This window comes from Oculina patagonica, chromosome 9 (genome assembly GCF_052425735.1).
Source record: "Oculina patagonica isolate OP01 chromosome 9, crgOcupat, whole genome shotgun sequence".
NCBI lineage: Eukaryota > Metazoa > Cnidaria > Anthozoa > Scleractinia > Oculinidae > Oculina > Oculina patagonica.
The window spans coordinates 6,351,048-6,376,491 of NC_135766.1; the positions used below are offsets into that span (position 1 = coordinate 6,351,048).

A 25,444-nucleotide genomic window follows, 5' to 3' on the forward strand; every position below is an offset into this window, starting at 1 on the left:
GAAGGAATATTCGGATTAGTGGAAAACACGGGGCCGGGGTCCCGGGGTCCCGGGGTGTGGAAAACGCGGGGTGTGGAAAACACGGGGTGTGGAAAACGCGGGGTGTGGAAAACGCGGGGTGTGGAAAACACGAGGTGTGGAAAACACGGGGTCCCGGGGTCTGTAGAAAACGCGGGGTCCGTTTTTTCCATTTTATAAAATTAACAATTTATCAGGTATCCGAAAATAAAACTACTCCAAGAAGAACACAGTACAAGCCAATAATGAAACGAGAAATACAGGCAGACAGTTTTCTAGTCATAAGTAATTTATCGTGCCAGGAAAGGGTTAAACCGTGGACCTTATTGTGCTCTTATAGTGAACGCTATATATTTCAAATTTTAAAAATAGTTTTTGTTATCAAAAGACCAGTACAAAAATGTAGATCAGATAAATTTAGCTTTCTAATTTCACAAGCAAACCTGGTGTTCTGCCGAATAGGAGGACCGCAGTATAGCTGCCTGCCTCTAATTAATTTCACCTTAGCGGCGTCTGCGTACAGGTTGCAAACATTGTCCGTCGAATTAAGTCAAAATGTAATTCTTTTATTAACTACCACCCGATCGTGTATAAAGTCTGTCGCTCTCCAGCTAAGACTCAACATTGATTTGCTATATTCATGTAGCTCCAAGCTACAGCTAAAAGTAAACATTGGCATATGCGTGGAATAACTATGACATGCTACCGGTCATATATCAATGCACAGAAAACGGAGATTAGATATAACAACCATAATCAGTAGAGTACGGTAGATGAGTTAACTTCAAGGGTGGATCCAAATGAGTCCCTCCCGATTTCTTCTTTCTCGCTTATTTCTTTCCACTGAAACTACGCAATTCCATCCACACTTAACTTTTTTTTTGGCCGTGTTATCACGGTCGGCAGCTTTCTTTCTTTTTAGTGCTGACACCACGGCACCACACAACGATTCATGAATGAAACTAGGTGAATGAAGTCAGCGCCTGTGTCAGATATGGGCGAAGTTGGCGCGTAGTTTGTCTTAAAGGAGAAGTTCACTCCAGAATGGCCATTAATTTTCTTTGCGCCAATAAAAAGTTTACACAAAGATATGTTATTCACCAAAATTTCAGCCTCCAACTTTAGCTGTAACCCTACGAAATCTTATCCAAAACTCGACAACTGGACGCCGCCATCTTGGAGCTGGTAATGTATGCGTGACGTCAATGAGCTCAGCCTGAAGTTTGGCGGGATTAATTTAAATACTCGAAACTCCTTGTTTCTTCGAAGTGGCTTTTGTTTGACAAAATGCCTGTTTGTGCAGCTCCATTTTTCTCAAACAGAGCTCCAAGAAATACAAAAAACAAGGAGTTTGGACTATTAAAATTTCCCCGTCAAACTTCAGGCTGAGCTCTTTGACGTCACGCATACATTACCTGCTCCAAGATGGCGGCGTTCAGTTGTCGAGTTTTGGATAAGATTTCTTAGGGTTATAGCTAAAGTTGGAGGCTGAAATTTTGGTGAATAACATATCTTTGTGTAAACTTTTTATTGGCGCAAAGAAAATTAATGGCCATTCTGGAGTGAACTTCTCCTTTAATATTTATTTTCGGATACCTGATAAATTGTTAATTTTATAAAATGGAAAAAACGGATATTCCCAAAAGATCACAAGGACAAGTATATGATTCACGAACTTGAATTGCATTTTTACGACATGTATATAGGCTTTTCAACGCAAGGAAAGACGTTTTACGAAGATCCTAAGTTTGGTGGTGATAAATTATTAAACTTGTCTTTTTAGCCAGAATTTTTTTTTCCTTCGTTTTATTTTCAGACCCCGGGACCCCGCGTTTTCTACAGACCCCGGGACCCCGTGTTTTCCACACCCCGTGTTTTCCACAGACCCCGGGACCCCGCGTTTTCCACACCCCGGGACCCCGGGACCCCGGCCCCGTGTTTTCCACTAATCCGGAATATTCAGCCACTGGAGAACTCAGTCAAGTGCACGGCACGCGAATTTTGTTATTATAAACTTTGTTGATATTGGACAGCTTATTGGCTCGCTCTCACATGACACTGCATTGGCAAAAGGAACCAATCATTTTGAGAATGTGATTAAACAAGTTATAAAACTACTGACATTAATTTGTTATTGTCTATTGCCTTGCTTCGATGGCGATGGTTTTCTTCAGCGTCTCAAGTTTACATTCCTTGCCTGTCTCTAGTTGTTAAAATGCTGAAATAAAGCCAAAATAAATGACACAACAGGGCCTGATAAAATATTTTGGCCAAATTTTGCTGTTAGATTCTGTAGATTATATTATTCATGACTAAAATACTGAGTTGGAAAAGAGTATATAGAAAATGACAGCACGTACTGCACTCTATGTATCGGCCATGATAAACTTGACCAAACCTTTGCTGTAGCTTTTCATTGCATTGGTTTTGACGTCACGAGAGCTTGTCAATCATAATATCAGGTCATGATAAGAGTAGCTCAAAATAACTTAAAATGTCACGGAGTATTTAGCAAGCTGGCTGTTTTCCAGTCATGAATTAGATGCTTGTCAAGTCGAATAGCTTTTTGATTGATAGCCACTAAGAAAGCTTGATAATAATGAGTTCCGGTCCAACAAAGAATTATTTCAAATTTTGGAAATTGTATCAGAAGTTAAAAGGCCTGTGTATTCGCGATTTAAAACGAAAACAACAGAAAGCACATAAAAATCCGATAATATTCCCCGCCGAGAATTAAGCTTCCACCCCTCAAAAAAAATTCCAGATACAGAAAGCTCTCCGATAATACATCTACATAGAAATTAACCTGATGGGCCTCCAGCAATATAAACCCATGGCCTAGTATTTAAAATTAGATATATTCAGGTTTTATCTGATCAGTTAGCCTCCTAGCTAGACCTCTTCTCCTGCACATGTTCCTGTAGACCTTGTTTTGCATTTTACATCGTTGTAATATGCTCAGAGACTTTTGGCATTCATTTGGCGACTGTATTACTTGTTTTGTGTTTCATATTGTCATGTTAATGTGTTACCTACAATTTTCTTATGAGCAGCCAAAAGTAACAGGTACAAAATCCCTAATTATTTTTAAAACCAAAACTCTTTCAGATCATACCCCATCTGATAATAGTCCCACCAAAAATCCTTTGAACAAAAGTAGCACAGGGCTTATTTTCGAAATTTTAGTGCGGATTGTTTTAATATACTCCGTAAAATGGTCCTAGCTATAATAATATATAGTCCGAATTTAAATGTAAATTGTGCCTGGTATATATGTATATAAAAATCAGTACATTTTGACGAAGGACTCCCATCGTTAGTTTATCTTCGAGGCTGGTAAAGAATTGTGGTTTTGAGACAATTTTCTCAACGGGCGTGTTTTTAAAGTCATTTGGAGTTAGAATCAGTAAGGGTTTGTTCTTACGCAAATTTGTTGAATTTTTCGCGGAAACAAACTAAGAGTGCCGAGAATAACTGCTATTCAGTAAGAGTTTAGCTTTTATCCAGTTTTCTGTAGCTCAGTAACTTAACATTAGCTGTTGTTTTGTATTTGAAATCTACTCCAGCTCAACGAGAATTCCTCTTTTTGTAGTCTTTTAGAAAGAACTGAAATCAGTGGGAATACTTTTTTTAAAAAAATTGCATGCGTTTCTCCATTTGTGTACTTCTCCTGTGAAGTTAAAATTTCAGTAAAACATGCAAAAATATCTACTACACAAAAAATGAAAACCAAGATCTACGCTTTTACCGTTTTCATTCGATGCAGAACTGGAAGCCTTCTCAGGGAATTCGTTGCAAAATACTCAACATCCAAAACCACAACATCGCCAACTGAGCGTCACCAAGGAAGTCGCGAATGCAAAGGTGTTTTTTCATCGTGAACAATATTTTAATATCAATATTAATGTTTAATGATACCCCTGTGATGTTTTTGTCTCGAAACAAAGCTTCACAGCGGTTGAAAACCCATTAGTACAAGACAGATGACCAGATCAATTTTCTTCTTCGTGTGATGAATAGATCGATATTCTAAATAGCCTGCTAGCAGACATCCTTCCTGCATCGTTGAAATAGAATTAATGCTCTATAGGCTAATTGTCAAAGAGCTTTGTGCAGTGTGTCATAAAAGTTTTTTTTACATAACAAACTGTTTTAAAATCGAATAAAACCTCTGGGTATTTGTATTAAAAACAGGAAAATACAAAAGGAACCGTAGAAAGCCATTAAAGAGAAATGGTTCAAACTGTGTTGGATGAAAACGAATTTCAAAACTCGTAACTTGACATCTGTCGTTCAGTTCAAAAAATGGTGCATAAAATCAGGCACCACCAACCCCCTCCCCAGGTGGAACTCTTATATGAAACGGACAGCAGTGCTCGTTAAGAATTTAGACAAAGGATCCGTTTGGGTCGGGTGTTGTTTGAGTTCATCTTTACTCCTATTGCAATTGATAATTGTCTCTCGTGTTTCGTGCGATCTATGCCTTGCTGACGAGCCCCAATGAGGGCTAAATAGCTTTCCCCGGCTGTTTTCTGCTGTAGCCGGGGTCTAGATAACCGCATTTCTGTGTAGAAAGAGCTTGAAGTATCTTTGAGTCTATCTTAAAACTTAAACGACCTACGCCGGCGAAGAGTCAATTCCCAGACAAAGTGCCCATTTCATTTCGTGATTACAGTTCCTGTTTATTTTCGGGTTTTTTGAAATGTTCCCGAAAAGGTAACATAATAGAGCCGTAACATCTGTGAAATTTTAAAAAGTACACGTATGTACATTGTATTGACAGAGAATTGTTCTCGGACAATACTGGCTTTTGGGTAAAGTTGATGTTCCTTACACAACGTATACATTTTCCGTTTGCAAACCGCTGGATGTTGGAAAATAAGGTTCCCTAAATTTTAGTCGTATGCCACTTGTAAAGAGTTGTTGACCAGAAACTGACATATTTCCGATACACATGCATAACTGTTTGGATTAATCAACGGTATTTATTTTATTTTCACTTTCAGTTTTAATAATGAGATAACGAATTTCAAACACTTGACTGTGATGTCGGTCATTACTTTTGCCGTTCACATTAGTATGAATTCAAATTGGTCTCCTGAATAATTAACTGCTGTTTATTTCCTACGAGAAAATTTTAATATAGCACTTACGGCTTTTATCATAAAGACGTCAGCTTTTGGCATGTATTCATGACTGTATTTAATCATGCAAATAGAAAAGAAGACTGTAGAACGACGAGTCACAAAAGCGCCAGCTAATAAGCGACGTTGAATTGTGCCACATTGTGTTCAATTGGTTGCCTTGTGGTAAACATACGATTTATTGCTCGCTCAAATTGTTCATGGAAATTACTCTGTGTATCTTGTGTTGTTTTGTTTCTGTGACAGGCCTGGGATGATTTAAATTAAAAAAAAAATACTTCATCTAATATTTGCATTATGTCAGCGTAGATCGACATTATTCCGTTGCTATTGACACAGAAAAGTTTGCTTTTTTAAAAGAAATAAATTTTTCACTATTCAAATTCTGATTTTAATTAGTCAACAACGCGCTGCTCTATAAAACGTTAAAAATGACGCCTTCCTTTGCATTTTAAAGGATTTTCTACTCAAAAGGTATTGTTACGAAACAACTGGTATCGTATCTTAGAAGCAAGCGCGCGTTCGTTAATCAACTTATCATAGTTTGCACGCAATTACAGACCTTCATATTGGCGGTCGCTGGATCGCTTTATGATATGACATGACAGTTCTGTTTATCCATAAAACCGCCTGTTCGCTTCTATTGTTCCGACGCCATTGCCTAAGACAGCTGTACTTGGAGCAATGAGACCGGAAAAAAATTAAAATACATTGCTCAACCGATGTGATCTCCATTTTCCGGAACAATTAGATTCGACTTTGAGAAATTCACGATTGAACTGAACATTTTCGTGAAGATTCAAGACAATGGGGAGTTCAGCCTGTTTCGCTGGCCGCTGTTTTGTCAGCGCAATTCTTTTCGTCTCTCTTTTTTCATTTACATATCAGCAATTCCATGAACACAACGATGAGCATAAGTGGATTTGGAAAGATGGAGATGTAATGCTAAAAGGATTATTCCCGATTACATCTCAGGATGGAGGGAAATGCGAGCGTTTGGATTCGAACGGCGTTGCATGGATGTTGGCAATGGTCTACGCAGTCGACAAGATCAACAATTCGACTTCACTTTTACCAAACAAAACCATCGGTTACGAAATCGAGAACACATGCGAGAGTATTCCTAAATCGATGAGCTACGCCATTCAGATCGTCTCAAAATATCGGCCTAATTCAATTTGCAGAGGGCACGACGATTGTTGTCAAAATGGCAGTGATTCCCGCCCAGGAGATAAGCGAATTTCCGCGGTTATCGGCCCGGCCGTGTCGTGGATTTCAATTCCTGTTGCGAGGCTGCTGGGTTTGTATGGTATTCCTCAGATCAGTTATGCCTCGACGAGTCGCATTCTTGGCGACAAGACACGCTACAACTCATTTCTGCGTACCGTGCCCTCGGACGAGTTCCAGTCTCAAGCTATAGCTAAATTCGTTCATCATTTTCACTGGAATTTCGTGTTTCTTATTGCAAGCGACGATGATTATGGGAAGATGGGAGCTGCAGCGTTTAAAACCGCCGCCAAGAACTTGAGCGTGTGCATTGCTAACGATGAATACATCGCCTTTGGTTCGCCGAATTCTGATCGGCAGATCGAGGACACGATAAACAAGTTGAAAAACACAGAGCGTGCAAAAGTTGTTGTAGTGTTCAGTTACTTCGAACAGGGAGAGAGATTGTTGAAACAGGCGGAAAAAATGAAGTTAACGGATCGGACATGGGTGGCAAGTGATGGATGGAATTCGCTCAACTCCGAGCTGGCTAATTTGAACGTTAGCGAGACCATGTTACAAGGGCTGTTTAGTTTCTCAATAAGATCTAAACAAGTGGAAGAGTTCGAGAAGTCTGTACGAGAATTGTCGATTCGAGCTGCGCAGGCGCACAATCCGTGGTTTACGAGATACTTGGAGGAAACTTTACACTGTCAAGTTTCCCAAAACTCTGATTCATCACAGCTGAAGAAGACATGCAATCCTGATGCAGTACTCCCCCCTGACCACGAAATTGGTAAAGATTTCGTGGCAAATGTTATTGATGCTGTTTACGTCGTTGCTCATGCAATGCATGATATTTTAACTTGCAATACATCACAGCGTCTGCGGGGCCGGTGTCCGAACACAAGTCAGCCCATAACCCCAGAGACGCTGTTCGAATTTGCGTCAAACGTCGATTTTCATGGATTTGATTACAACAAGGTCCAGTTTGACAAAGATGGCGAACGAACTGCCAGCGACTATGTTATACGGAATCTTCAGCTGAGCAGTGAAAACCGCTTGCAGTACGTCGAAGTCGGTTACTGGAGTAAGAACAACCAACATTCAAGCTTCAGTGTTAATGAAAGTTTGATTAAGTGGAATTCTGGAATAAAGCCACTGTCGACCTGCTTCCGCGAGTGCCAACCCGGCGAGCGAGTGGTTGGACAATCAGAATGTTGCTGGAACTGTCAAAAATGTGACAAGGGCAAAGTCAGCTTTAAGTCGGGTTCCCTCGCTTGCACACTTTGCAATGACACGCATTATGCAAACGCCGAGAGAACCCAGTGTGTCTTACGTGAAGTGGTCTATCTCCAGCCCTCAGATCCTGCTGGTATTTCCATTATAACTCTAAGTTGTGTTGGGATGGTTGTCTTGACCGCCGTGACAGTTATTTTCCTCCTTAAACGGAAAACACCTGTTGTTACGGACTCGAGTCCCTACCTATTTATTTTGTTTTTCATCACACTGTACATGTCTTTTATATTGACCATTATGCAAGTTAGTAGTAAGCCCACTGATGGTTCCTGCATCGCGGCAAGTGTCTTACTGCTGTTAGTATTCGTCTTTTACGCAGCGTTTTTCCTCGCCAAGTCAAAGACAGCAACGCAGTTACTCCAGTCAGCAGTTTCTCATCTGACGAACATGCCCACAGCTTATTTACAGCTGGTCGAAGTAGCTGTGATAGTTTTACTTCAAGCTATTTTGATAATCGCATGGCAGGCGACGTCGTTATCCATGGCTCGCTTTCAAAACCAAGAAGACAACACTCGTTTACTTGAGTGTTACGAGAGCTTCCCGGCCGCTCATATCATCGCTATTTGCTATCCGATTATTGTTCTTGTGCTGGCGACTCTACTAGCATCCCGCGAAAGGCGTTTACCAGACAACTTTAACGAAGCGAAAACAATGAGTTTCTCTACTATCGCTCTTTGCATTCTTCTCGTAGCTTTCATTCCGACTTACCGCTTCGTCGTGGGTAACAATCGGATCCTTGTAGTCGCATTTACGTTGTTTGTAGCAGCGTTTGCCTGTATGGGCTGTGTATTCATCCCTAAACTGTACATCATCTTTTTCAAACCAGAAATAAACACTGAAGCGTCCAATCATGAAACAGGCGAGCAGTACGTCACACATCCGGGACCCGCTCCTAATCAGGCCACTTCGGACACCCAGACGAGTCAGAGCCTGGGTCACGTGAATCATGGCGCCACGTTTGGCTTAACTAACGGAAGAACGACGTCGCAATTGTCACGTGATAGCTTGGCTCCTGTTGATGAAAGGAATGAGGAGGAGGTAGCTACTGATAATGGTCCCACACAAACCAAAGGAAAGGGCTCGGCGACACCTGATGTAGACGAAATAAGTAGCATAAGTGAAGTACTGACTTACGCAGTGATATGAGGGAGGAATAACCAGAACTGGACCATTAAATTAGTCTTACAAATGACTGTTAAGTCTCCAAGGAAAAGACCGCCTGTCATTCTCAGACAAGCTGGTCTTGTAATATAATCTGAGATGACTCAGGAAAGTGTCGCCAGCGACCACGTCAATTCCACTTGCTCGTGTTGATGTCAGAACGTTCAGAAAGACTGCAAAGAGCTAAACTTAATCAAAACAACTTAATAAAAAACTTTGTCGGAGTTGCAGAGACACGGCTCTCGTCACTGCAAAGTATTTACAGTTGCTATTCTTATAAGAGTACGGGACACCTCCTCGATGTAACAGTGGGTCTTCCTTTGCAGCCGATATTTGGGTCGTCACGACACGTTTCTCCCAACTTGTGTGACGACTTAAGTAACGGCTGCAGAGGAGACTAATTATTAGCAGGCATCTGCTCAAAACTGGATAAAAAAGTAACAAAAGATTCCATTGTACAACAAAATTTTCGAAAAATTTCAAAGGAATTTCATGAACGTAAGACTCGTTTTCGAGTTTGTCTACATTCTAATCCATTTCCATCCTCGCCATCATTATTCGCTTTCAAATTAGTTCCTGTCATTTGTCGAGTATTGTTCAAAAGGAAAAAACATTATTATTGCGCTTCCCATGATCTAGATAACGTGTATTAGCTTTTAGATATCATGCTATTAATACATCACGGTATAATTAAGTATTTAAACTTATTCTATAACATGTTCTATAAATTCTATAAATTCCTACAATTATATAGATGGCCAAATTAAAGTAGCTAAGTTGCGGTATTTTACCTCAAAATGATAATTTTTTAGAAAACCTCATAGAAGTAACAATAAACCGAAATAAATGGAAAACGAAGGATACGATAAACTTGGAAAAAATTGGCCAACATTTTTTTTAAAACGCGCCGCCGCGACGTAACTCGTTTAAGTACTGCGAGTTTTGAATCTTACATCCGTGAGGTTTACAAATCGAATGATTATTGAAAATGTGATTATTCATTAAAACATATTTTTTCTTACATCATTTCATTTTTGGATATCTTTTTTTATGTAGTACAAGTGAAACATGATTTGGATAATTTCGACTGTAGTTATATCGCTCGCCCGAAATCACATCCAAGCATGTGCACGATTATGTGATAATTTTTTAACTGTCGAAATTATATGTTCACAAGTAATGTGACTAGTGTCGTCTGTTTCACGCGCGATATAATTCAAACGTAATAGGACTGCATGCTGTTCAACTTAGAAATAAATGAATTGAATTCAGAAATTTAATTTCGAAATAACTGAATTCAATTTGGACAAAGCCGTAGGCGGAGTCCAATTTTCGACAATTTGGCAGGCCAAGTTTTTTTTTCCATATTGGACAGCATGTAGTTTTATTTACCGTAATGATTCGATTTAGCGCCCGGGACGCTTATTTACTTTTGGCACCTCGAGGGAGTGCGCTTATTCGAGACAGGGCGCTTATTCGGGACAGGGCGCTTATTTAATTTCTTGAGAAACAACCAAATGTATCTAACAATAACAGAAACTGTAACAGTTAGAAATTGTTTAAAGTTCAGTTACTTTTAAAATAATTGTTCATTTTAGCAGTAAATATATACATGAACTGTACGGCGAACGGTGAGGAGTTTATCTAGTTGACATCAATGACTTCAGTATGGGCAGTTATCCACAATAGGGGCACTTATTAGAATAGGGGTGCTTATAAGAACGGGGGCGCTAATTAGAATGGGGGCGCTTATTGGAATAGGGGCGCTTATTTACAAAAACACATTCGAAGGGGGGCGTTTATTCGGAAGGGGGCGCTTATTTGAAGGAGGGCGCTAAATCGAATCAATACGGTACATTAAAGATTAAAAAGCAAATAAATCAAATGTAAATAATGAGATGATCAGGTTTTGCTCAATAAACGTAAAATTACAATTCCACAATGGGGAATCGGTAATGCAACTTATTTTGATCAGTATTACCTTTATATTTTTACTTATTTTTCGCGGGAACTTGATATCAGGCGAAAATGAAACGGGCATTTTAATTTTTGCGTGACGTTTTGCGATTTGGCCAAAAAACACGTTTAAATACTTTTTTGCAATAGTTACATCCCGGGAAAATAAGCAGCAGTAAGGTATACCAGTACTCTGTACTGGAAGTTGAATCGTCCCCAGTCAGTCTCTTTTGTACTCGCAGAGGGAGACTAGATGAGACTAAAAAAGAATTTCCGCGACACCTTAATTTCCATTACTATTACCCAAATTCTGGATCTTGTCCAGATATAGTCGACTTTCTTTTTCTGGCAACTGTATTTCGATCATTTTCAATGCAAATAACCTGCGGCTCGGGCTAAAATGAGCTCTGAGAAGGGCCAAAAACATATTTACGCCCAAGAACATCAACTCTATTACTATTATTACTATTATAATCATTTCAGCATTTTCGTTCAGAGGGCATTTAGCTAAGGAATCAAAAATAGTAAGCGATATCTTGAACACTGCCGACTTGCGAATCGGCGTTTATTTCTCATTGTAAACCAGGTTTAAAAGTTTACAAAACTCGGCAGAAAACCGCAAAATTACTCAAAACAATCTTTTGAAAAGGAAATTACAGATAAATAGTCGTCATTTAGAAGTGTTTAAATTAATTGTGCTGTAACTGAACTGGCAGTTTGGAATATGCCTGAAATTCAACTGAGCGAGTTTCGCTCTTCGAAGACAAACTTTTTTTTTTTTTTTTTTTTTTTTTTTAATAATTTTTATTTGCATAACACATAGTTACATACACTATTTACAATACAAGCTACTACTTATACCACTAACCATACTTAACAACATTACGAGTTTTTACATTAAACCTTAAACCTACTTACCCACTCGCTCGCTCCCTCATCACACAATCACACAATTACATACAAGAATTACATAGCAAAGTTACACCTGTTTGAGCCTTATACAATGTATATCTAAGTTAACAACTTAGCATTTACATTTCCCATTTCTTCTTTAATATATCTAATGTATTATTTTTAGTACAAATGTATTTCTCTGTTTCATACTTTAATGCTACTTTTAATTTATAACCTCTTATATTCGGAAGTTCATTGTTTCTTCTGCAACCCCATAAGTAAATTTTTCCTACAAGTAATAGATAATTTAGTAAGGGACGTTCCGGAGTTAGAACACCGACTACAACATCTTTCAAATTGAGATGTATTTGTTGCTTTGTCAAAGTTAAGTAATATGATTCAAAATCCTTCCAAAAGGAAATTGAGTAGGAACAGTCAAAAAAGAAATGTTGTATTGTCTCTGATTCCCGTTTGCAGAAAGAACACAGATCATCTTCAATGTAACCGATTTTATGTAATTTTGAATTTGTATAAAGTATCGAGTTTAATACCTTAAACTGAAAGGCCTTGACATATGGCTCAAAAGCGACTGAATGAGGAAGAAAAAAATGCTTTTTTCAATGCTTCATCGGATAAATTAAATTTACACTTAAGTTTTTGTGCAATATTAGGAAAGCGTGCCTTTTTACGGACAAAAAGAGAGTAGTAATCCTTTGATTTCTTTTTAGTAACATCGAAAAGGCAGCCGTCAATCTTAAAAGATGGATTCAGTTCTGCGTAATCTGGAACAAAATTGGTATTTCTTAAATTGGGCGGTACAGAATGGCGTAGACCAGTCCATTCCAGAAAGTTCGTCTTCTCTATATGTTTCGCAAGTAATTCATAGGAATCAATATTGTCAAGATCAAAGCGCAGATCTTCCACGGTCCGAATTCCATAATTAAAGTACCTTTTATAGAAAACTGGTTTGTTGTTTATTCTTATTTCGTGGTTATTCCAAATTAAGTTTTTCCAATTGGTGTCAGCTGCATTTTCTGTGCGAAATTCAGACCACCACTTCAATAGTTCTCTATAGAATTGAGAATTTATAGTTAAATCTTTAATGTTATAGTTGCAATTGAAAAGATAGAAGCCACCTTCCTTCGTTAGAAGATATTCTAAATATTTCTTCCATGTGCCGGAATTATCACTAAAGATTCTTTTCATCCAGGAGAGGCGGAGAGATTTGATCGTGCTTTCAATATCAACCATTTTGATTCCTCCTTCCTCATAGTTATTTATCGCAGATACCCTGGTTACTTTGTCTTTACCTTTCCATAAAAATTTGTATATCAATTGGTTTAGTTCCTTAATTATATTTTCAGGGGTAGGTAACAAAGAGGATATGTAAACAACTTAAATTTACTTCGCCGCCTGGATTCTTCTTTAAGTTTCTGTAATTCCTCTTCATCTAGCTGAGAAGACCGAGAATTGGCGTCCCCGTTCAGTCCTTCAACAATTTTTTCGTTACAAAAAAAGTTTGCAAGTGCAGATGGAAGCGTCTCGACTCAAGGAGCTTGAAGTGATGCCAGCTTCCAGGTTTGCCAGCCAGCAAGAAAATGGCGCGAACAGTTGAATGGTTTTCAGTTCTGATTGGCTGGCTTCGTTATTTTCTTGTTCCTGATTGGTCCACGGTACGATTTTAGCCCGCAAAAGATGCCACAATGCCCGATGAACATGATGAAATGATTAGAATTCCAGTTAATGCCTGCTTTCAGAAGGGTGGTTCGACATCTGACACAACAACTTATGATTTCGGCCAAAAAATTAATGTTGAAAAAACAAGGTTCTTTTTGTCACCACAAATTGCGCTTCGTTGTGTTAAACGCGTTTATACACGTAATCTCCTTCATTTTAAAAATCTACCTCCTCTTTCGCGTTTTTTTTTATTTAGAAGCGAGCTGCCCTCCAATTCGCATTAATTTCGCTGTTCCTAAATAAAAAAGGAAATTGTCGAAAAAACCTATTCCCTTCAAACAATTAAACGTGTTGTTGACTCTGATTGCAGATGAGAGAATTATCGCTTTTAGGGAAAAGGGTTTGTTTTCTTGGAGTATCTCCCTGATTGGAAAAAAAAAATTATAATCACCTTGTGCACGCTAGGCTTCATATTATACATATGATCTGAAACAACTACACCAGGAGTAATAGTTTTAATTTTATTATTATTATTATTATTATTATTATTATTATTATTATCATTTCTATAATTATTATTTTTATATCAAAAATAAACGTTTTTATTTCGCATAATATTTAATTTATTATTATTTTCATTATGATTATTATCATCATCATCATCATTATTATTATTATTATTATTATTATTATTATTAATTGACTTTCTTTTCTGAAATGAGATTAAAATGAAATTGGTGAAAATCGGTATTAATGATTAAACGTAAGGTCCAGAATGAGAAGTATTTACCAAGTTCATTTTGTTAATTCATGGCGAATAAGCGACGTCAATATTTTTACATCATGACTGAATAAGCTTGGTCCATAATTTTTGTTTTGTCATTTTCGTGACATATAGAAAGGATGGCAAAGATAGCCATTGCACCCGAACTGTCGAGATAAAATTTAGCCAATCAGATTGCGCGAATTAGTTTATACTATTCGCTTGCGGTGGGAACGGAGCAATAACCCCGTAATTCGTTATTTTTATTCATTATAAAACTCAATACTTGTACAGCCTCGTAGCATTGAGTCCATTGAATAAAATCGATTACAAATTTGGCGTGGGTTGTACATCAGTACAATACAATCGGCGATGAAAATTTTTCCTTTAAAAAACTGTCAATGAAGAAAAGAGAAGACAAAGACAATCGCCATTGGAGGGAAAACATGCGCAAATTTAGTATTTGACTGATCATTGAGAAAGAACAAAGCAAATACGTCTTGGCTGAAAGGGAAAATTAAGGCTTTGTCCTGATTGGTCAAAACACTTCAAACAATTCTGCCGAGCCAATGAATTTAATGCGTTTTCCTAATTGGCACGAAACTGAAACATTTGGCACGTTGTCGTCAAAAAGCCGTTCTGTTCTGCTTGAGGTTTTTTGTTTACATTTAGCCATGTTTGTTGTGATGAAGCTTGAAGAGCAGGTGTTTTCAATTTCAAAACAAACCCATTGGGAATCGAAATTAGGAACCTTGTAAATTATTGACTCTGTCTAACTATTAAAAAAGAACGTAACATAAAATAAAGGAAATGACGAAAAAACGAGTTGTGATGAAAATTATATACCTTTTAGGGCGAATTGATTACATAAAATCGCACATTCAGAATAATTTAGCGATAGTAAAGTCGAAACAAATCCTGGCATGAATAATTTAAGTTTTTGCGGCCCTGTCACAAGATTGAATTTTAAAGCCGCGAGCATTTTATCAAGATCTACAAATAAGATATATTTTCGAAGCAGTTAAAATGCTTTTTAGTTAGCATAAAAATGCAGAGTCGCAATTAAAAACTTGGTATTATTATAAAGACATTTAAATATTTTTCGCGGACTTTTCCTTTCTATGGAAACTTCAAGCTTTCTTTCATTTGTAATGTAAATAAATTCAAAGGCATATTTTAATTTTTTTTGGCAATGTTATCATCGAAAACGTGATTTTAAAATTTTATATCGTCGCGAAAAACAGAATCGCAGGTTTTTTCTTTTAATTACGGTCGAATTAAGCAAGGTGAGGGATATTTAGAAACTGAAAATAAACATATTGAAAGCTTTGGTCAAATTAGTATTAAAGTCACTGAAAACTGAAGTACGATTTTAATTAGCATAAAAAAGAATTAGTTCCCAAACCCGCCTTTTAAGGTCTTTGCGCAAAAAGGCCTGTCATTATACTGACAGCAAAATGATAAATCCAGTTTGTCTATTGTCAAGGCACAACTGAAAACCTTCTCTATTGTTTTGTAAACTATGCCCAAGCTATTCAGTTTCACTTGGCCCTCGCTCAGACAATTTTTCGCTCTGGCGGCTACGGTAGGTAACCGCAGAATGTAAACACCAGTGTGCCTAAAGAGGCCAATTTCACAGGAAGTTGAAAAACACACAGGAACTCCTTAGCTGTCCTCGCTTGTGCGATACATCAGGCCTTTCATACAGATCTGACTGACGTTTGGCAAAGAGCGGGAAAAAAGGAGAGAGCGTGCACAAAAGATGAATTAACCCTTTTTATTACGGTTCAACTGAAAGCTAGCGCCGTCTGTCGCAAGAATGGAATTTATGATGAAGCTTTTTCGATTTGTCATTTGTAGTGCGGTAATTTATGGTTGTTTTGAAGGCAATGTCGCTAAAATTGGAGCCGAGAATGCAGCACTCGAAGAAAAGACAAACAAGGTAGGCGGAGAGGAAAACAAATTTGTGATTTTAGACGAAGAGTTTCCCAATGCGTCGTACCCCGAACTCAAGACCAAAAGTGAAAAAGATGGCGAGAGGAAAGAATATTCGGCTTACACTGTTGACGATGAAGATGGCGAGAAAGAAATAAGTGGCGACGAAGAAGATTACGTGCAAAGCGATGAACCATCACCTCTTGACGGAAACGATAAAAGTGTGAACGTGCAACCTGAAAGCAGCTCGTACAGCATTACTACCTCGACCCGTGCACTAGAACAGACCGTCTCGGCGAACGCTACGACGACTTTTGTAACGACTGCCCCAATAGGTAATGCCACGGTTTATATAACTCCAACCAAAAGAACTGATGGAAATTCGAGTAATACTGTTGCTACTAATCCGCTATTCAGCTCTCCATACATGAGTGGAGGTAACACAATCGACACGGCCGCCGCGGCCAAAAGTTCGATTCATGCACCACCGCCGTCGTCGAGAGCTTCGAAACCTTATAGCGCTATAGTTAGTCGCTCGATGAGTGTAAATCCCACCGGACTCACTACAAAACAAACCAAAACAATTGAAACTACCACAAAAGGCGGCGGCGATGTACAAAATCAAAAAGATCCTACGCCGAATGAAACCGAAGACAGAAAAACTTTATTTGGATTCGTGACGATCGAAATTCTAGTGGCTCTGCTCGCTGGCGCAGCTTGCGCAGTAATACTGCTTGTATTTTTGGTTCATCGCTTGAAAAAACGAAATGAGGGTAGCTACGAGCTTCAAGAAACGATCAACTTGAAAACAGCCGCTTATGCCGAAGAGAAAGAGGTTTTTGTATAAATTAGTGATGTTTGCCTTTTGCTACAACGCAAAGAGCGCGGTACATTTGTGACTTTATTATGGTCCTTTTAATTTAACGGATTGTTTCGGTACGCGTGCCTAGCCGATTTGAGAGAAGCAATTTGCGAAAGGTTATTCGTCAAATTTTGATTGGAAAACGCTTGGTTGAAAAGCGCTATTGCCGAAAATTTTCTTATAGGAATATTCTTTGCTTGCAGTGACAGCTTTGGCTAGCGGAAAGTTATTTTATAGGACAGGTGTTTTTATAATGTTTAAGCGCGCTAGAAAAGATGGCGAAGTATTTAGGTAGGCTGAAAGGCCTTTTTACTAAGTATCGTTTAGATCAGTTTGCCCTTTAAAGGATATATTGCAAAATGTATAAATAATTCTCAAATAGAATTGGACTTATTGTACGACGAAGAGAAAAACAGACAAAAGAATCAAGGTTTTAATAGTAAATATATGCAAATATTTGAACTGTCGAATGCGATGTTTACGTTGCAAGCAGAAAAGACAGCATGACCTCTTGTTGTTGAACGCAGTTTATCTGATCGAGAACATTTTCTCGGAATAAAAAATGTTATTTATACTTTCGAAAGTCTTGTTGAAATTTTCATGGCTTTTTGACTTACTATATAACTAGTAACTATTGTCAGTTAAATTACGTGACCGTCAGTTGAAAAAGAAATAAATTCAGTATTTAAATGTAAATATTCCGACTAAAAATAAAATCTGTACTTTAAAAAAAATGTATAAATATGACAAAGAGTTCATTGTCTTTATCTATATATTATGGCTCGCGGAATGGATTATTAATGCTTTTAAAACTGCTTAATTTAGCAAACAAGGCGAGCCAAGAATGTTTTTAATACGTGTATTTTTTAAATCCACAAAGTAATGTTTATTTTTCTTTGTCTTATTTGTGGATTTTTTCTGTATTTGACGAAACCTTGACGTCTTTGTGGTGAAACGCGACAGATCTTATATTGAAAATAGAATCAAATAAAACTAATATTAGAATCAGATATGAAAAGAAAGATAAGACTTGTTCACTTGAAACTTCTTTTTTTTCAAATGTCAATTTTGCTTCGATGTGACAGATAAGCTTCAACTGGCCTCAAGAATATTTCAAGTTTGACTGGTATTTCCGGATTTGTTTCCAGTGCTATTTTAAATTCACTTATTCTATTTTTGTTCGGAGCGTTTAATGTGAGCTAAAATATTACTGTTTAGAAAGGAGACGGTTTGAATAATGTCAATAATATTTAGAATTTGCGAAGTCTTTCCGGATTATGTACCCCTTTAGGTCAAATAATAGTGTTATTAATTTAGATGTTAGCTTAAAATAGTTCGTTGAACGGCCGTAAGAGCACCGTTGATAAAAAAGCACCCAAGGAATTAAGTTCATTCCTTTTTTTTAACCCTTTAATGAACTTATTTCCGTAAATTTTATTTCATCGCAATGTAATTTATATACCATGTCAAATCATGTACGAAAGAGATTAACGCCTGAAATAAGTTATAGGTCGGGTTGTTTACGCTTAATAATAAACAGAAAAGCTATTACAAGTGATTTTCTTAGCCTACAGGCCGTGTGACTCATTATTTGTAGCCCATTATCCACGAGTACTGCTGATTACTTCTTGGTTATCTTTAAATTTCGTATTGTTACTCCATTATTCACGGTGACGGGATCCATTGTTTTGGGTTAGAAAACTGAAATATTCAATATTCGTTTTCTTAAACCAGTAGTCAATATTCCTTTGCGATTTTCAAGCAGTATTCAATCTTCATTGTCCTTCTCAACACTGACGTTTTTGGATGATCTGATGATCTCAAAAGAAAAAATTACATCATAAGTAAAACAGCCATTACAGACCACCTCATTACAAAATGTAACGAAGTGCTAAGTTTCTTGCTGACGAAGGAAGCAGGCACAAAATAAATAGAAGAAAAATCTTGCCACCCTGCAGTTTGACAGTAACTCATTCGTTTTAAATCAACATAGTAAAACTAACTGACTGACTGACTGGCTGGTCGACTGACTGACTGACTGACTGACTGACTGATTGATTGACTGACTGATTGACTGACTGACTGACTGACTGACTGACTGACTCAGCTGGCTGGCTGGCTGGCCGGCTGACTGAATGGCTGGCTGGCTGGCTTACTGACGGACTGACTGAGTGACTGGCTGACTGACTGACTGTCTGACTGACTGACTGACTGACTGACTGACTGACTGACTGACTGACTGACTGACTGACTGACTGACTGACTGACTGACTTACTTAAGTACGTACGTACGTACTTATCTACTTTCTTTCTAGCTAACCTGATGTGTCTGCGCCATTTATACGAGGATGTTGAATCGATGTTAAACTTAGCAGTATTTATTCAGCCCGCAAAAAAAAGTAGAAGGGAGGAGAAGACAAAGACAATGAAAAGTAAGGAGATTTTACGTAAGAGACTAGGCAGCTGAGTTGAAGGAGTCTCTTTTTCCTTTTCTTTTATAACTTTCGTTTTTTTTTTCTAGCTGTATTTGACACTATGAATTGACTTTCTTCGCCGTTTTTTATGAGTTGTTTTTGTCATGAAGAAATGCGGGCATGCCTGTTCCAGTTTCAAATGATCTAACTTTTTTCAGGGAAAAAATATTGTTACGAGTTTGGAGTGATATTTACTCGCACGATCCAACGAGGTTTGAACATTTTCAACATTTGCAAGGTTTGTTTCGTTCAACAATTATTAGCGAACTGGAACAAGAACTCTGCTCAAGAAAAGGCAGCCTTATAATTGCGTATCCAAATTGAAACAAAAAATGTGCGGGCACTTGGACAAATTGTTCTAAATAGGTTGGTCTTTTTTTCCTTGTAAGCTTTCACAGCTGATAAACATTAGAAAAAGCCTAGCGTTTTATACTAAAAAATGCGAATCTAATTGGTTTTCGATGTTATGTTCACAGTACCAATAAACAATTGGACTGCGAGCTGCAGATCAGAGGTTTCTATCACAAAACAAACCACGATACAAGTAGAGTTCAGAGCCACCTTAACCTTATCCACCTTAGGTCCAAATCCTTCCTATAGATTTTGCAAAATTGTTCCTTTTTTCGGTTAGACAAAAATATATTAAAAACAAGAATTTTCACCGAATAGTTTTTGAGTTATTAGCCTCAAACGGTCCAAAATAGGGTATCTTTGACCTCTTTTGACGTTGCGATCGCAACGAATTTTGACTTCACAATGTTCTCAAACTGTTTATTGGTGAAACTTGTACAAATTTGCCCTAAAAGAATTCCCTAAACATTATTGGTATTAATGGTAGAGCTGCGATAGAACACCAAAGACGGGCATGTATAAACCATAACGAGTCACGTCAATCAATATATGGTACAGGATGTGACAGTACAATAGAAGCCAAGTAGAATTAATAATGAGCAACATTGCGCTGCGTTACCGTAACTTACAACACGGATGGTATTACGCGCAACAACGCTTTTTAGCTTGCATTGCAACATTGTTGCGCAACAAGAAGCAAGAAAATGTTGTTAATGGGCAAAATCTTAATAATGACGTCACGAGATACTAGTACCCAGGCGCTCTTTCTCCGCTTGCTTTTGACATGATGCTTTTGTGACGTCATGGACGGTGGAATGCCTTCTTTCGCCAACGGCCTCGCTCATCACTCGCGCCTCCCACCAAGGAAAAGACATTTATTAGGTACCAGGCTGCCTCTTGCGAATATAATGTCCTGGACATAAACACTTGCGCTATATAACTCAAGTGTACTCTCAAGTCGCAGTTATCTTTGATATATTTTTTATAGCTACTTGAAATTCCACAGCCGTTGTGCCCAGACACATACGCATGAGTGGTCAACTGATACAACATGCAAATTAACTCACAACAAACAAAGCATCGAAAAGAAAAGCCATTATGTTAAACACCGCAATTAAAAGCTCTTGCTATCTAACTATTGTAGTTTCCACTTACGGCAAACGGATGCAAATAGATCTAGAGTCGTTAAAAAATATTTGTGGGAAGGCGGTTGGATTTTATTTTATTTCAATGAATGAACTAATACACAAGATATGAGTTGCGCCCCTTTATGGCTGGGAATCTCTTAGATCTACACTAGTACACTTTGCATATTCACCTCTGAAAGTGAAAAGCACTGCCTGAAGCAAACATAGAACTTCAAACATTTCGTCAGCCTCGCCAGCCATGACTTCTCAACAAATTACAGCAAACATGGTTCGCAAGGCTTTCTTGGTCTCCCGTCACGGATTCTTTTTGCGCGTAACAGAAGACACGGTTGAGGGGAGTCAACATCGCACCGAAGATGTTTATAGTAAGTTTAATTATTTGGTTTTGTACACACACACATACTGTACGCAACTCAAACATGCCGCAAACAACGATTTGAGTTTTCGGAATTAGTTCGTTTATAGATGAGCTTTGTACAACATGATAAACAAATTAGTCCTTGTGATTTTAAAGTTTGATTTTTTATTACTTTTATTTATGTATTGTTTACAACTTCTGTTGAAGATTGTAACAAACCAGAAGTTCTTTCTTCGTAAAGCACTTGAAAATTTGGCAAGAATTATGTTGACTTGACAGGTTTTTCACAGCAAAAGAACTTGGTTTACTATGTGTGCTGCCTTATGAAGTCTTTATCAGTTGATATTTCATGATCCACTATATTGACAAAGAAAAGGAGTCAGTTCGCCGTTCTCTCGCAACGGCTGAGAGGGTCGCGTTTCAGACTCGCGAGACGAGTTGAAGGGGATGATTAAAATATTAATTTTTCAATAAGGATTGAGAGAAAAATTACAAACGCTCGCGTGTGATTTTTGTCCTGCTTGCAAATATGAGTCTTTATTTTAAAAATTATTGGGAAGACTCGATTACTTGACCAAACCACGCCGCAGGCCGAGGCGATCGATTTGACGAGAAGTTTCGACTTCTCATATGTTCAGTCGAGTAGGCGGTAATTTTCTTTGTGTAATAAAGCAATGACTGAAATGTACGATGACTTGATAGTCGTGTTATGTGTGGCTTGACGCACAAACCGACTAGCAGATAAGAAGTGCTGAAAATAAATCCTGACATCATGTTGTTAAGAGATGGTAATTTATTTTAAATATCTGACCAACGAACTCAAAGTCGCAAAAGAGCATTTTCTGTTGTATTAGTCAGTTCCACGTGACTGAAAAATGGCAGGGACGGGACCAACACCAGGCGTCCGTCTTATGTAGGTGTCCGTCTTATAGAGGTGTCCGTTAAGAGAGAGAGAGTTTACTGTATTTGCGTCGGGTGCGACGAGAAACTTGCGTCGATGCACATGCAAGTGCTAACAAACAGAGCTACATTGAAGTAGACTCAGGTTTTCTATCTTCTATTGATTCGTAACTCCGTTTTTGCAGTATTTTAAGAATAACTCTTTATTGACCTGCAGCCACCCTTGAAATGATATCCGTTGCTCCAGGGGAAATCGTATTGCGAGGAGAAGTATCTAATCGATATATTGGAATGGATAGTAATGGAAACCTCTTGACTTACGTAAGTATTTGGAATGTACGTATATTTGTGTCACTCACCCACTACATGCGCGCACGCGCACGCACGCATTACGCACTCACTCGTCCTGACAGCACCTGTTTCCTTGCTTACACTGCTTGCAGTACGTTTTTTCTCTGAACATTCAGGAAGGAAGTGCCGGGCATTGAAGGGTTTTTGTCGCATGAAAAGGAGTTGGGACTCTGCGTTGCCTTCCCAGGGATAAATTAAGAAACGCCCTCGGCCCCTAAGAGAAAAGACGGACTACACTTTCCACTCGATCACTCGCTCGCTGGCGTGATCGCTTTTTTGTTGCAGAAAAGTTAAGACTACTGCGGATCCAATTGTTGATCTTATCGATTCCAAGAGTAACTAACGCCGTGGCGATTTGCTCCTATTTTTGTTCCAGAGTCTCTCGTTTTCTTAGTCGGCTGGGCTTGGGCGCGAGTCTTGTGCTGAGGGGGACGGGAACAATTAGTGTCTCCATGGTTTAGTTCTCGTTTTACAATAGCATAAAAATTGCTCATTAGATTAAAGGCTATTTAGCTCAGTAAGACACTACCACTTTCGACCGCTGTATACACTGTTGTTATTCAGGGCTAGAGGTATTGTTATCACCTGTTATCTATTGTTTAAAGAAGCAATGAAGTAACTCGTTCCAAGAGGTAGTGGGTGACTTTACCTTGCCGCGCTCCTCAATAACACGCGAAATCTAAAGTTCGAAACCTGACCAACGGTTGCGTTTTCGCTAGTGTCAATCATAATTACTACAACAAATGCACAATCAAGGAACCTTGAGTTAAAGAAGGAAACAAAAGGGAACTTAATCTTCCAATCACAACCAACAGATGTTACCTTTCTTGTCCCCTCAAGTGACTTTGTTCCCTGAAAGGTCCACTTATAAAGATGATTGATGGCAGCGAAAAACCCAACCGTTCATTGAGCAGATTTCGCGTCATATTGAAATGCGCAGTAAACAAACCGTAAACAGTAAGATGTGGTTTGATTGTTTAACAGAGTTCCTTGATGGAAGATTGTGTATTCAAAGAACATCATGGCGTAAATGGCTACAGCTCATTTGAGTCCAGGCCACATTCCGGCTGGTACCTGGCACTGACAAACGATGGCAGCGCAAAGCCTGGACCCAAAACTGCGTCCGGCCAGAGGGCCGTGGAATTTTTAGCGGGAAGTGTATAATCTGTCGTAATAATTCTCAAAGCACAAAGACAATGAGCAAAATTTAAATAATTAAAATAAGGACAGGACCTTTGACGAAGCTCTAACGCATACCTAGATAATAGGAAGGTTTGATTTTCTGAAACAATACTCGGAAAAAGCAGGATCCCATGGGCTCCTGGCAAATGACAGAAATTCGTTAGGAAATAACTATGGCCACGATAGAAGTGAATAACAATATGAAAAAAATGAAGATATGAGATGACTTTGTTTTGGATGGGAACGTTGAAAATTTCGAAATTATCCTACAAAGGGTGGATGCTTTGAACGCCATTTTCGCGAGTACCTTTCATCTTCCCTTTTTTTTCGTTCTTCGCGAAATTAAACTGGAGTTCAAAACAACCACACAACGCGCGAGGATAAAAATCCGAGGAAGCCTGGAAACGAAAATCATGATAAAAGAATAACTGGAAAAGTTTTAAGATATGAATGGGGTATTATCTCTCTTATCCTTCACGCTTTGTATACATTTATGGCATATACAAATTACCCCTGTCGATCAAAGGATGAATGACGCTATCCACAGTTCTCGGTTGTATAATACTATCTACTGGATTAATCGCTATCCAGTGGAGAGCATAATTTCAAGTTTGCCAACATTTATCCACTGGCCATGAATATCCAGTGGATAGCGACTGTATAGTTATCCACCCTTTGAACAACTGGGCCTGAATCGGTATCCAGTAGATAGCCTAGTTTGTATTGTAAAAGAACTTATCCAATAGATATCCATTTATCCGCTTGACAGAGATTTTATATCCACTTGATAGCGTTATTCATCCTTTGAAGGCATCTTTAATAACCGGGCCGGTAGTTACTTTAAAGATATAATTCATGCCTGATCGACCTATAACATCAACGCAGTATGATGGCGCTTCGCGTAAAATCCTAAAAGATGCCTTAATGGGATAAAAATATTGAAGCTCTATGCTGAACATCCTGAGTGGCACCAAAAAATTTGCAATTTAAGAACGAGACGACAAGCATTCTCGCCCCTTTCACAAAAGGGTACCGGTCCCCCCGGTTGTAAACTTCCTCAGAATACAAATCATTAAAGGAAACAGTCTTTCGATTTTTATTAACAGTATGCACACTTCAGTTTCAGAAAGCAGGAATTTACATTTGGAAAGAATTCAGTTGCAAAAAATAAATGACAAAGGCAATTTTTTGTGTCATCTCCACTGAATAATTTACGTCTTGAAACTAAAAGGAAGGAACTTCTGACTGTTATTCAAAAAATAGCGCTGCATATGTTAAACGAGACGCGAAAAAGAAATTTAAGATTTGCTCTTCCCATTGATAACCTTGCAGTGATTGTGGTGGTGCGCAAAGACCGAAATTTATAATTGGGAATCTAGATGATAATCTTAAAGTCATTATAATTACAAGACTAACAGTATGCGAGGAAAATGTTGTGAATAAGTTTATCGTCATTTTGGCTAACAAAGTCCAACAAAAGAGTCTCGTTGGGGGGGGGGGGGGGGGTACTTAAAGGTCCAATGGTCCAAACGTCAAGGTTCAAATCCTAACCCTTTTATATACCATTTTTGACAGAAAAATAACCCTTCTTTTTACTTTCGATAGAAAATGGTGGTCTTTTGCATACCTACAGTAGGAATACTGATTCTATTTTCTTGAGTTATTAACCCCTTAAAATATTTAGGGTCTGTTCAAGATAATTTGAAAGGCCTAAATAAATAAATATCTACATGACAGTTTTCCTTACCCTTTTGCTGTAATACCT

At 38.2% G+C, this 25,444-nt stretch overlaps 3 protein-coding genes across 3 annotated transcripts; all 3 read left to right on the plus strand.

The window, feature by feature from the left end:
* The first annotated feature begins 5,573 nt into the window (after positions 1-5,573).
* Positions 5,574-9,537, plus strand: LOC144665595 (extracellular calcium-sensing receptor-like). The gene has a single exon (XM_078526851.1). The coding sequence runs from the start codon at positions 5,970-5,972 to the stop codon at positions 8,811-8,813; it is 2,844 nt and encodes a 947-aa protein (XP_078382977.1). The 5' UTR covers positions 5,574-5,969; the 3' UTR covers positions 8,814-9,537.
* A 6,002-nt stretch (positions 9,538-15,539) lies between these two features.
* LOC144665568 (uncharacterized) lies at positions 15,540-18,488 on the plus strand. The gene has a single exon (XM_078526820.1). The coding sequence runs from the start codon at positions 15,938-15,940 to the stop codon at positions 16,898-16,900; it is 963 nt and encodes a 320-aa protein (XP_078382946.1). The 5' UTR covers positions 15,540-15,937; the 3' UTR covers positions 16,901-18,488.
* Positions 18,489-20,903: 2,415 nt separating this feature from the next.
* LOC144666075 (fibroblast growth factor 2-like) lies at positions 20,904-24,776 on the plus strand. Its single transcript, XM_078527426.1, has 3 exons — positions 20,904-21,253; positions 22,364-22,467; positions 23,482-24,776. The coding sequence occupies exons 1-3, from the start codon at positions 21,127-21,129 to the stop codon at positions 23,659-23,661; spliced, it is 411 nt and encodes a 136-aa protein (XP_078383552.1). The 5' UTR covers positions 20,904-21,126; the 3' UTR covers positions 23,662-24,776.
* The last annotated feature ends 668 nt before the right edge of the window (positions 24,777-25,444 follow it).